This window comes from Colletes gigas, unplaced genomic scaffold (genome assembly GCF_013123115.1).
Source record: "Colletes gigas isolate AHSC1104 unplaced genomic scaffold, ASM1312311v1 Colletes_gigas_Sc00011, whole genome shotgun sequence".
Taxonomy (NCBI): Eukaryota; Metazoa; Arthropoda; class Insecta; order Hymenoptera; family Colletidae; genus Colletes; species Colletes gigas.
Window position 1 is genome coordinate 824,055 of NW_025106640.1, and position 14,020 is coordinate 838,074.

Consider the following 14,020-nt stretch of genomic DNA (forward strand, 5'->3'; position numbering starts at 1 on the left):
AATGATTTGAAACCTTTCAATTTTCAGGGTAACAGACAGTTATGGTCAGACATTATATTTTCAGTAATTAATTTTTTTTCTCGAAAATGCGCAGGATTTGGGTGGTATGTCTATTCACCAAAAATGATTGCAATTGACCCCTGTAACCAAAAATAATTTTTTTAGAACAATTTGAAATTTTTTAATTTCGTCGAAAAAATTTTTGGTCAATATGGAACTTTAAACGTTAATAATTTTTTAACGAAGCCTCAATCAACGAATTGGTATTCTTGATTTTCGTCTTATTTTGGCCTCTAGAATCTCCCATTCAGTGAAACCTTAACAGTAAAAAATAATTGTGAAACTCCAAGTCCTTCCGAATAAGCTCATTTTCATTTCAAGTGTCTCTAACTTAAAACGATGATTTTCTAATGGAATAAAATTGTTGTTTCTAGGATCCCCCTGCGAGCACGACGGCATCTGCGTGAACACGCCCGGCTCGTTCGCCTGCAACTGCACGCAAGGATTCACAGGACCAAGATGCGAGACGAACGTGAACGAATGCGAGTCCCATCCCTGTCAGAACGACGGCTCCTGCCTGGACGATCCCGGAACGTTCCGATGCGTCTGCATGCCTGGTAAGCGAAGATTTTTCGTTTCTTCTTCTCTTGCCTCTTGCAGCTTCTTCCCTTTGTGGAGGTGCCATCGAGACCAGATCTCGAAAAAAAATATTGCCCACCGCAAGCCACCGCAAAGGGGAACGGGTAATTCCCGATGGGCTCGCGTGACCGTAAGTGAACCACACCTGAATGCACGTTGGTTACTTTCACAATAGCAATTGGCCAAACTGCTCCATTTACGCGCGCTGATATAGCACCCTCATTGAGCGTTTTCGCGCGCCTATTCATTGCCTCCGACATGTGCTATGAGCGGAAAACCCGCGGTCGAAACGTAAACCGGTTTCCAGCGGTGAAATTTCTTCTGTTTTTGAGCATACATCTGCCACCTGGACACGCGTAAACATAGCGAAGTTTCACACTCGAAACAAAACACCCCGCGGAAAGTCCCCACGATCCATTTAATTCCCTCCATTTGTTATAGTTTTGGTTATTATTGGGTAAGTCGATCACAAACTAAGGTCGAGCCATCAACCTAAACAGTGAAGGGGATTAAGAAGATTGTGGACTCCCTGTTCCCCTTGCATTGTTCAGTTTATGTGTAGCATGCCAACATCTCATCTTCCAACAGTAGATCCTGCCTCAGGTGCACCTCTCAAGTAGAAACTAACAATATTTGAATAATTTCTATTCAGGAATTCAGATCTAACATTAAGAACACAATAAAAGGAACAATTTTAGAGTCCTACAATTGACTCCGTTTTCAAAATAAAAAACTTGTACAGGTCTAACTAGGCATTAGTATCGCCTGACTAGAGTTCTCAGAAGCAGGTGTTCGTAATTGGAACCGAATTTATTTACGGTCCAGCCTAATAAATTTCGCCATTTTCAATTAGCGAAAGAAGTTTCCCTTTTATCGCGTACGATTTTCGTGGAAAACCTATTCGCCGGAACAAGGCACGCTCCGCCAGCGGCAGAAATCAAGATTCACCGCGCGCGATAGGACGCGGCTAGCGGGCTCCGGTAACTCCTGGTTGGTCCTCCGGTGTCGCCTGTAAATTCTTCCGAGATGACAGGGCCACGGTTTGCATTATCTGATGCTGCGGGCCGCGGAAGGATGCCGGCCAGTAACTCGTTTACTCTTTTAACGCGGCTGGTGCGCGCCTCGGCCACGCGTAAGTCAACCTTAATTGTTCGAAGCCACGTAAGACCCGTCTTCCTGCCTAGCCGTGCCATTTAAGGGTCTGGCATAGAGAGCCCCGTCGAGATCCTGCCGATCGATAATCGATATAATCGACGGAGAGTGACCTGTACGCTCGATATCGCCGGCAATCGCGTAAACGCCTCCGAAGCAGAAGGAGATTCCACGGGGCGAACGCTGGGGGGAATCGCGTTTGGGGACAATGGCGGAAGGAATCGACCATCCAGGTTGAATCACCTTAAATAACACTCGATTCAACTGTTCTATCCCAACGCAAAATGGCACCAAAGATTTCTGGAAGACTGAGCTTTGCATTCCAACGCATGCAAAAATTCTTAACCCTTTTCAGTTTATAGCTTTCTACTTGTTTGAAGGAATCAAGACCATCCATCTTGAGCTACACAGGGTGGATCATCTTAACCCTTAAGCGGACCTCAAGTGAATTATTTTAATTTTGGTTTTTGCCATATTGGTAAATGGCCACATTGACTGCCACGTTACCCACATATGGGTGACATTGTTTTTCACTAAGGAGCTAAAAAGATTCATTCTCAATATTAAATGTTAAAGAAAATAAATCTAAATATGACTTGAATTTTAACCAGACTTTGAAAATAAGTTTTATGACAAATTACGGTTATGCTAGTTTCCAATTGTCTAGAAACAATGTTTTGTTTTCGTGGAGGATTCGAGGGGTTTGGTCTGGCAGCCAACGTGTTAAAACATTTGGAAAATAGTGAACTAATGGTAGATTACATTAATTTTCAAATAACTACATTGACATATATTAAACAATTATTAGTTTAAACTTGTGGAGGGCCCCAATAATTCACTTAAGGGTTAAATAACACTCGATTTGACTATTTTATCTAAAATAGTGGCGCGCCAAAGACTTCTGGAAAGCTAAGTTCTGATTTTAAACGTATGCAACGATTTTTGATCCTTTTTAGTCTTTACCTTTCTACTCATCAGTCCTATACTTTCACTGGCACTTGCTGTTTTCTTCTTTTATCAATAATGTATGTAGAACTCTGAACAAATTGCCTTTCGATGCCAATTGCTGTTGTCGATCTTATCTCTCGCTGAATAGAGCGACTGCCAACCTTTTCGATACTATTTATTAATACATCTTTTTACTAGTCCTACATTCGTACTCTAATATATCATTCTAGACTTGGGAGAGATTTTCAACGCTCTCGATCCCCAATCAGCTCCTTTCTAATGGTCGCCACAATTTCAGTATCGGTTACTTTCTTTTAAAATAGTGCAATATGCAGAACATCGAACGACAATTCTACTTATTGTTAGTAATATTATATTTTTTATCTATTTCTATTATTGCTTCATCATTCATTCAATGAAACTTGCAACACTTGTAATTTCCCATCCACATTCATTTCAATCCTCAAGTATTAGAGATTTTAATAACAATTTGAATCAACAGATTTAAATATAATTTTTTAGACCTCTTTCCAATTTTTCAAACACATCATCAAGATACTAGGGTTTGTGTTTGGAAATTTTAATTTAAAAAAAAACTATAAAATGCTCTTAATATGAAAAATATAAGAAACACTTTAGATACGAATTATTATATTTAGGGGTTGATACAACCCTCTACAAAGCTCCCATTTCATTAATTCTATTCACACCTTCCGCATTAGATAAATATATTTGCGTGTACCATTTATGGTACACGTGGCCTGAAGTTTAAGTTTAACGTGTACCATAAATGGTACACGGAACGTGTTATTAAAAATGTGAATTTGCACAAAGATCCACAGTCTAGTGTCGATTTTAATATTTTCTCAGTCCCATTTTTAATGTGCCCAATTCTTTATTACTAATCAGTGTGTTTATAACTGCTGTTTTCTGCTTTTCCCTAAAGAATGTATGCACTCAGTCCTCGAACAAATCCGGAGCTTTCGCGGGATACCAATTGGCCGCTATCGATCTCATATCTCCGGGGCTCGTAGCATAAAGAGTCCGGAGGAGTTCGTGGCGTTCTTTGCAACAAATAGAGCGTTAAGATGAACGCAAAGCCGTGGCTCGAAAACGGCGGCCATCGATTACGGGGCCGCTCGAACGCTATTTTGCCGTCTCTTTATTCCCCCATTCCCTCTGCCCGTTTCTCCGTCTTCTCTCCAAGAGCTTCTCGATTTATGGCGCCGATTTACAATTCGCGCGACCTTTGCCGCGATGCGGAGGCTCTCCGTCGTCCTCGTCTTCGAGCGTCGTTGTTACGCCTCGATGTGCACGCTATTTAACGAATCCCCAAAGGGTCGATAAATCGGGGCAAGACCTACAGACGAAAGATATCGCCCAATTAAGAAAACACGCTTCATATCCGGCGATTCCGTGACCACGCTTCTTCCAGTTCTTTCGAAAATATTTTCGCAAATGTTCTCTTGGACGAGTTCGTCGACACGCTAGAATCACTAAATTATTCCGTATTTTGTCTATATTGTGGCCACGTTCTGTTTTGGAACGAGCGATAGTGCAAAAGAAAAGAAGAACTGGTCGCTCGATTACTTGTGAGAGAGAAGAGTTGAGCGTAGCCCTCTGGCCGGTGAGTTCGGGAAGCGTCGTCGCAATATGAGCCCTATGCACTCCAAGAATTCATTTTAATAGAATTATCTAGCTACTTGAATGCAATTTTGCAATACAATATTGAAGAATATTACAATTGTCCTTCTTCCCCAGAAAAATTCACAAATGTTCGTAATTTTAAATATCTTCATCATTTTCATTAAAATAGTTTGTCATTATATACCATTGGAATGCAAAGGGTTAATTTCGTTTAACTCTCCCAGTCTCGATGCAGATTTTCCAAGCAGAAAAATGATCAAGTCAGTATCATAAAATTCTTATTTGCTCGAAAACGAGTGGAACACGAGTCGAATCGTCTAAATTGAATTCGAATTTAAAAAATCGACTGAAAACCAGGCGCTTTCGAGGCGTTAAAGGACCCCGGCGTGCCGGACGTGAAAAAAGAGAATCGATCAATCGGGAGCCGGGACAGAAACAGGAATTACTTTTCGAAACTTCCATTTGCGTATTGCGATCCGCGGCGGTGCTTTGGCCGACCGCGACCGATTAATTCGCGTCCGGCACTTCTCGAATTTAATCTCCTCTCGTGTTACCCGGCGAATCCCTCCCCCCACCCTCTGCCTCTGGCGTCGTTGATTTCCACCAGACGAATTTCTCGGGGAAGACGGACAAGGTCCAACCGGTTTACGAAGGAACGCGCGGGAAAGAGGGACGAGCGGGATTAAATTATTGTCACCGTCGATGCTCCCCGGCGTCTCGTTTTATTTTCCTCGTCCGCTTCCTGGCCTGATATCTTCGTCAGAACTTCGCGAACGATCGCTCGATCGCGCCTAACTTCTTCTTAATTAGAATTTCAAATATTTAAATTCGATTTATATTCAAATTTCGAACGCGAACAAAATATACGGTGTTTACTGTTGGATGAAGATACAAATTTCAATTACACGGTGAAATATTCCGCGACAAATAACAATTTATGCGATCGACGAACATCATTGGAAATGAGTTGCCACCGTTTTTTATTCGAAAGAAATTTATCATCGATGAAGTCACAATAGTTTCACTGTCGCGTGAGCCGTATATGGGTCACTGGATTTTCCATTCAATAGTTTGACTGCCGTGTGAGCCATATGCGGGTCACTGGACTTCCCATGCAATAGTTCGACTATCACGTGAGCCATATATGATGAATTGGACTTTTCACCATGGAACTAGAAGAGTCATCAAGTTGAGTTGTTGAAGGAAATAAATTTGGATAGGATTTGTGAATTTTAGCAAGATTACAAAAATAGGAAACAGATCTTAAGTTATGTAATTTACAATGGTTTAAAATAAAAATTGTAATCTTGCAAAATATTATACAGTTTTGATCTAGCAGTAAATCTATTAAAAAAAATTAATCTAAATTCTGGTTAGTTTCCAGTCATTCAAAAACAAAGTTTCGTTTTCGTTGCAAATTCGAAGGGTTTGGTGTCCAACAGTCGACGCGTTAGAACGAACCTCCCACTTTCGACGCCTGTCCACCATTTCAGCGTGACGGAAGAATAATATTGAATAGTTCGCGTACTCGGTACGCGACGCTCGTCCATCCTCGCCCTTTGGCCGGGATACTTTCACGGGTCCATTGTGCCGGTTGGCGCGCAATTGAAAAAAGAGCATCCCCGAGGCAGCACCAGCGTCTTTCATCGGATCGAGCGTTGAACGGGCGATTCGTGGGGGCAAAAAACGGCGATCTCATTACCCCTCCCCCTTTCCCTCTCATCGCAGAATTTCATGCAACAGCAATTACAAAGGGCCTGTATATACGCGAGACGGGTGGATGCAGCTCGCGCGAGCCTACGGGCTGCACCCACCCCGGTCTGCGAAATCCTGAATGCTCGAGTATCCTCTTTCCTCGAACCTCTTAGCGCTATTTAGCGGATCCTTTTACGGGACAGCAGGTCCCGACAAGAAAGGAAAGCGCGGCAAACGGGCCGACGACGGGGGCCTCGAAAACAAGGGGACGAAAAAGAGACGAGAGAAAGAGAGAGAGAGAGAGGAGCCTAGAGAACGCGAGAAGAGGAGGTGGAGTACCAAAATGGCGGGTCAACTGGTCCAGGGACAAGATAAGCCCTTTGTGCCCGTACGGGGGCCCCTGGGCCAACGGATCCCCTCGTTTCGGTCTCATATTTCGCGAATCCCGCTATCATATTTTACTCCGCTGGCCCCCATCCCCCCTTCTTCTCCTCCTCCGTTGACCGTCTTCGTACCTCTTTGGTACCCCTTCGAACGCTTTCGGGGCCTGTCTCTCATTTTTTGCTCGCTCACTTTTTGGTACCCTTCGTTCTACCTCGATCCCCCTCCTCTTCAGCGTCATTCCTTGGACGATTGTTCGATTCCAATACGCGCGGCGAATACGAATATCGGTTCCCGCCATTGTGCCGAGGGAATCTTTGTTTACTCATAACTGTGCTGGTTTCGCGACACGTAGTCGATTTTAATTATGTATAGCGCAGTTTAAATGTTTTGCATAGGAAACGCGGGAGGAATATTAACTGTTAACGTCAAGGACTCCAAGTGTCTTCGACGTGAGTCGATGGTATACACAATTTCTAATGATTAACCCTTTGCACTCGTATTTATATTTGATAAAGCTGAAAACATTTTTATGGGAATATATTACAATTTAACTTGTCCGTTTAGTTGGAAGTATTAGAAAAATGCAAAAATTTAATCTGCATTACATCCCCTCTTTAACAATGATCTCGGGAACAAAACCAATTAGCCAGAACAAAAGAGGAAAAATCTTTTATTTTTGATTTATGTATACACACGTATTTAAACAGAAACTGAAATAAAACATTGTAAAAAGGGTCCTTTTATAATAATAAAATGTTGGATGACTACTTACGAGTGCAAAGGTTTAACTCTTTGCAAAATTGTATAAAATTATGGAACAAGCTAGCTATTTATTTTTACTGTAGTTAATTTACCAAACTGAAGGTACGAATATTATATAGGTGATTGAATTAACGAAATGAGAGCTTCGCACAGGGTTGTTCCAACCCCTAAATACAATCTAAACATCATTTCTTTTGATTTCTTTCTCCTTCAAGAATTTACTATTTTATACCAATTTTAAAGCTACTCTATATGTTCCAAATTTAAACTACTTTTATTGCAATAATGAAAAAATTTACATATGTACTCGATCTTGGCAAATTCAATGACAGAAAAGGCTACAATTCTTAGAAATTGTGTTTTAATTTATCTACAGATTGATACTAATTTCAGAGTCTTCTATGTTATCTTCTCCGCAATTCTCCATATTTGAATCAACAATCTGACCCTTCTTTTTTCGCGCCAAATTATTAATGTCTCGCGTCGCGGGAATCCAGTTTCCGTAACAAGTATATTCTTAATTGAAAAGAGAATCGCTTCGATTGCGTTGTGTACGCGACGAGCAAATCCATTTTTAACGCAACAGAGGTCTTCGTGACGCGCGGTTAATAAGCGTTCGATGCAATCTGCGGGCGCACAGTTGCTCCGCGCTCCCGATTTATTAATCTTCATTTTTCAACGCCGCAACACGGAACACACCGTACCGAGCATTCAGAAGGCCCAGGAAGAGTCGCGTTATCAGATCGGTCGGCAGAAAACGCAACAGCATTGTAATTGGCATCGTCCGTCAATGACAGGGGAACCGCAACCACTCCTATTTTCGTTGCAACGTAACGCACAACACGCTATATCGCTTCCGGAAAAGAACGTCCCTAATCTACTCTTTTATCTCTTATTTGAACACGAAATTCTTATCCAGATGATAGATAAACAATTTTTTGCAAATTAACTTGAGCTTCGTACGAAACTTCCAATATGGTGCCTTTTTGTGCGTTAATCGTTAGACTGCGGATTGTTCATGTATTTACGGGGGGAAATTTTAATTTTTAAAAGCTATACAATGCACTCGATACACAAAAATATAAGAAATACGTTCTCACGTACTTTAACGATTCAATATTTCGTTAGAAGATGAAGAAGGTTGATTCTGTCACCAAATTGTTCGTTATTATAATAAATATTCGTTTTGAGCACATGCTCTCCGCGGAGTGTATAATTTCGCCAAAGTATACGGCGGCTACCTGACCACGATGATGATATAAAGGTGGCGTCATGCGAAAGGTGCCATAGATCGTCCCCGATCAGCACCCCGACAAAAGGCAAAACAATGTTATCTGCGACGCCATCTTCCCAGGTACACGTCCAGGTGTTCGCACGGAATGGAAATTCTAGAGTGACCGTCTCTTCCTGAATTGTCGCGAAAATAGTTGATATATCAAATTACGGGACGTTGTTGAATATTAAAACAAAACCCTTTCGATACCCCGTATACGATATGCATGCAAATCGAGCCGTATCTAATTACCATCGGAAATAATTCTTTACTCGTAACGTGCAGAAAAGTTACATTTAACAATCCCACAGGTGGTCGATGCAATTGTAATTTATTTTTTAGGCAATTTTTATTTCTGTCAACCTGCGACTCCCGAGTGGTTGACCACTCTTTTTGTTCTTATTTATTTACTTATTTATGAAATTCGTTAGTGTACAATGAAGGAGAATACACAAACTGACTGTACTCTTCTACATTGTGCACTATACAATAGTAAAAAAGATTGATGATGTATAAAATTATTGATATTAATTCTGATATAAAATTAGAATTTTTAAACTTTGTCAATTTTTTAAAACTCCATTTTGCGACCAAAAATTCTGAAAAAATTCAGAAATGTGCACACCTTCGAGCAGAATATCGATGATTTTTTTCATCAATTTTCATCAAGCTTTCAAACGATATATATAATATATAATCGCTACACAAATATTGTAACATATAAAATGAACTCGCGGACCAACCCGATATATTAATTACCATTTTCGACGACGATGGTTGGGTGTAATAGTTGCGTTAGAGGAGAAGATATCTCAATATCCTCGACTGGATTTAACCAGCAACACTCGGCTATTGCTGGCCGCAACGTTGGCGCGCGATATACAAACACACACGATGCTCTCGGAAGGAGTAGGGCCCCGTGTCGTTGGGGCCCATCGGAACACGCGCGGTATGATACATTACTGAAGATGTAGATTGCTCCTAGCATAATCCAACAGCCTTGCATTGTCCACGTCGGGACAATGGCTGGCGTATTCTGTTATCTCGCAGCCCTTATTCCGACCTCCCTCGTCCCCTCCCTTTTCTTTCGGGGTCCGTGAACGAGACGCTACCCGTTCTTGCTCTTCGCTTCTGTACGCGGCTAGATATTGTGCGTAGTAAATCTTCGTAGAAGAATCAGCATAGTTACCGGTACAATTGCGCCGATTGCATACTGTCCGCGTTTCGCCCTTTGTGTTATCTCAATACGATTTTTACGGGGTCTCCAAAACGTCGGGAGTTTCCTCGATAAGGCTACCCATTTATGTTGAAAATGACTTATCGCGATCCTCGACTTAGATTGCGGTATTGTTAAACGCTGCTCGATGCACGTCTTGTTACCTTCGATCTAATTTACGACTACTCGAGGTGTCGTTGGGCGAGTTTATTGTCTGAGACACAGCCATTTTGTTTTATAGTTTCTGCTGTTTTTTTTTATCAATGTGTGTGTTTTGAATATTATAAAATAGGGATTAAATCATTTTTCTTGCTTCGTGATTTTTATTTTAAATAATTTAAATTCCCATGTCAGTTAAGTGTACACATATTTTCGTTAAAATTCATTCCAGTGTATTTTTCTGTTACCTCTATTCAATCTTCCATTTTTTTAAAATTAAATTGCATTTTTAGAATGTAATTTTTCCCGAGCTATGGGGGTATTGCATATTTCGAGACACGTCCAGAACGACATTTCGTATCGCTATAAAAGAGCACAGCGTGTACGAACGATATTCACAAGTGTTGGAATATCTTAGTGGCCATTTATCCTAAATAATGAACGCTGCCAGTAACATCGAAGTCGCCTCGCGATTCGTAATTTCAGAGTACATGGGTGCACGGTTATCCTTGTCAGGCTGATGTATCGCGTACGTGCCGCGGGATCGCGTATCGGCGTCAGTTTTATATCGTGCGAATAATTTATCAGAACAATACCGATATTATTCTCATCAGTCAAGAAACGCTCGGTTCCAATTGACATATCCTTTCCTGTCCGTGGCCGCTGGCACGATTGTGTCCCGTGGTACCCCCGATCCCCTCTCTCCCTCTTATAAATTATGCTTTTGTTTCTTCATCGAACCGCCGGCGAACCGATCGGTACGGACAAAGACGATGCGCTGTCGAAGGCGGAGAAGGGTGAGGCGACTGTCAAGAATGACGGCACCCTCCGGAGAGAGGAGACGCGAGCATTTATTGTTCGCGATTCGAACGGGGCCCCATCGTCGATTTCGCGACTCGATCGTCTCTTTTTCCCCCTCTCCCTTTCGCGCTCGTTCCTTCGACGTTTTGCATTCCGTTACTCGAAATAACTCCAAACTTTATTCACTGTTGACCCTCCTACAACACACGTGCATTCTAAGAAACAACCCCCATTTTATTTTTAGTCGTATCAAAGTTCGTATCACTTATCTCTGTTATTTAGAATATTCTATAAACTTCCTTTTGAAGATCAAGAAGAAATGCAAATTCATTTCTATTTCACAATTTTTTCCCACGATTTTGATAAAGATATCCAAATTTCTGTGGTCTTTCATTTAACTATTTTTATAGATGACTTTTTCTGAAGCAATGTCTGCAGGAGTAACTAATTTTCAAGATTGGAAATTATACATATATTGTTTATTAAATTACAATTTAGATTTCACGTTTCTGAGAAAATATTTTTCTCAAGAAGCTACAGTTACTCTCACTCGTAATGGTGATTCACTATAGGCGAAGAGAAACTTGTTTTTTGTGAATTTTCCCCCCATTTTTATTTTGACCAAATGTCGTTTATACAACTGTGTTATTTAATATTTACACAAAGTAGTTTTATTTTGTTTTTTATTTAATATTATCGTGCATTTAAACCCGATAGAGAGCTTTGATAATGATATGAACACACTAATAGAAATCAACAATACGTGTGTTTTTTTTATCCAAGTGGTAACCCATCTTGTTCTGCACGCGGCTCAATGATGCTGCACGTTACTAATCATACGAGAATCGACGTCTCCAACGTAGCACCACCCTAACAAGTATTACTTTTAATTTATTCATACTTAAACCCTAAAAAATCGCAGTGTACAACAAAAATGGACTTATAGTAGATTCATAAAAATCTCAATTCATAATAAATTAATGCAAGTGAGAGTAACTGTATTCATTCGTAGCCAATAATTAACTCTGTCGACACCAAATGGAGGTTTTGTCGTAATCCTGCTCGTTGGAAGAGTACTTCGACTCAAAAGTGGACGTTGCTAGAATAAAAAATTAAATTTACCGTAAAAGTTCCATAAACGGACAACGAAAATCGCGCGGCCAGGAGGAAGAGGAGAGGCCTCGCGCGGGACACTTACATAAATACGAAGCGGTACGTAAAGCGTCGACGGGCCAGCGAGATTCTATCTGCGTTTACCCAACACGCCCGCTAAGTCTTCCAGAGGACTTTATCCACCTTGATCTGAGCTCGCGGGTCTCTCTTTCTGGCTGTCGTTATCCGCCCCTGTCCCTCTCTCGTGGTCGCTGGACGGGCTCTAGAAAGGCGGCATCTAAATTGGTTCAGATCACTGTTCGCTGATTACGTCCGCCTAGACCGATGAGAAAGAGAACCCCCCAAAAAAGTCTCTGGAGTTCGAATTTTTCCATCCTCGATAGCAGAGTCGAAGAATATGATCTCTCGAATTTAGTACTGCTTGAATCCTCACTGGAAAGTTCAGACGATCCTCCTTTCTTTAATTGTAGTATCGTACGAACGCTCAGATCATTTGTAATTATTTAATCAATTTAATCGGGAAGAATATATATTTATTTAGTAAACTTATGGATGGATGGAGTAGAAAATCCTGATAGTGGGAGAACACTTGTGCTTTGTTCAAACATCGTCAAACCTTGTCATACATGTACAAAATAAGGGGGTTCGTGCACCTTAATTTATAGTCGTATAACAATCTATATATAAATTATTGCAAGAACAATCGTTGTGCTTCCCTCAAACAACGTCAAATGAAAACAAGACGAAGCAACAATATTTTAGGAAACATTCGCGATTCAATATTTCCACAAGTTGGTCTCTACTTGAATTCTCTAAAAATTGATTTCCATAACTTTTATTCAAAGTCTGTGTATGTTTGACTGTGTTTGTCCATGTCTCCAATTACTTCCTTCAAACAAGATAAAACTACACTTTCACAAATTAGCCCACGCATGAACTCACTAAAATTTGATCTCTATAACTTCTGCTCAAAGTCTGTCTATATTTGTCCATGTCTCCAATTACTACCTTCAGACAACATCAAACGAAAACTATATGAAAAAACTAAATTTTAAAAAACATTTCAATATATTCCACAAATTGGCTTCCACACACGAGTTTATTAAAAGTTGATTTCCACAACTTTTGTTGGAGGTTTGTCTACGTCTGTCTGCGTTCGAAGCAAGCTTCTTTTCTTACGCTCGACGCGACGATTGATTTCGTCGTCGGTTGTTCTCGCTCGGGGCATTTTATGGCGCCAGGGGCCCCGGACGAGTCCACCGTCCTTATTCGCGATCGTTAACTCATTCGTCACCGGTGGAAACGAATCTATTAAAACTGCAAAGCGACAGATCCACGGACCCGGAGACTGTCGGAAAACACGGCCGAGCGGCGAAACAATGAGTTCCGCGAACCGGGCCGGGAAAAAATGAACGCCGTGGAAGACCACCTTTAGCGCTGCTCGCTAACAAGCTGCGTTGTCGCACAGCGAGAGGCCGCGAGCCTTCCTCTAACGCGACTTCTTTTTCGCGGCATCAGTCACTGCTGAAAACGTCCCGAGGACCTCGTCAACGTTATAGGGAGGGAACGAGTCCTCCGCGGACCCGTTTTTACGCGGAGCTCCTCGCGAGCGCGTTTTCATGTTGGCGTATCGCGCTCGCCGCCCGGTGATATATGGCCGCGGGGAGACGAACGACCGCACCACGCCTTCTGGCCAACGTGTTTCTCTCATCTTGACTGCGAGGCCCCCGTCGCCATTGTCCTTTATCTCGTCCGGACCGAGAAGATGTCGCAACGATGGCAAATTCGACGCCTACGGCCTTTCAACACTCGAGATTCGCGAACTTCTCAAAATCTGTGGAAAATCAGTAAAATTACATTTTTCTTAAATTCCAAATACAGAAAATTATTAGTCAGAAATTGTAATATTTTTGTAACTGTTAAGCATTTTTAATTTCATGTGACTGAAAGTATTATTGAAATTGAAACATTCTGGGCCCATTTTGGGCCCTACGAGACACTTGCCTTTTATAAATTTGAGTTGTCCTGTGACTTCATGATTTCATACGACTTCCAAAGCATTATTGAAATTGAAATATTTCAGGCCCATTTCAGGCCCTAAGAATCAGTTACCTTTTACAGACTGTTTTATAAATTACAATTATCCTGGTTTAGAATTTTTTACAGATTTTGTTTCATTGCTAGTTAAAAAGGATTTCGAAATTGTTCTTGCTCTTCATAAAGTTTCTCGC

The 14,020-nt window shown here is 41.3% G+C and overlaps 1 protein-coding gene across 2 annotated transcripts in view; it reads left to right on the forward strand.

Annotated features, from left to right (window-relative positions):
• The window catches only part of LOC122398504 (neurogenic locus Notch protein), a 321,286-nt gene that overhangs the window by 216,873 nt on the left and 90,393 nt on the right, over window positions 1-14,020 (forward strand). For both annotated transcript variants that reach the window (XM_043398420.1, XM_043398419.1), the window contains exon 8: window positions 435-617. In XM_043398420.1, coding sequence (XP_043254355.1) covers window positions 435-617 — 183 coding nt within the window. The remainder of the gene's footprint in view (window positions 1-434; window positions 618-14,020) is intronic.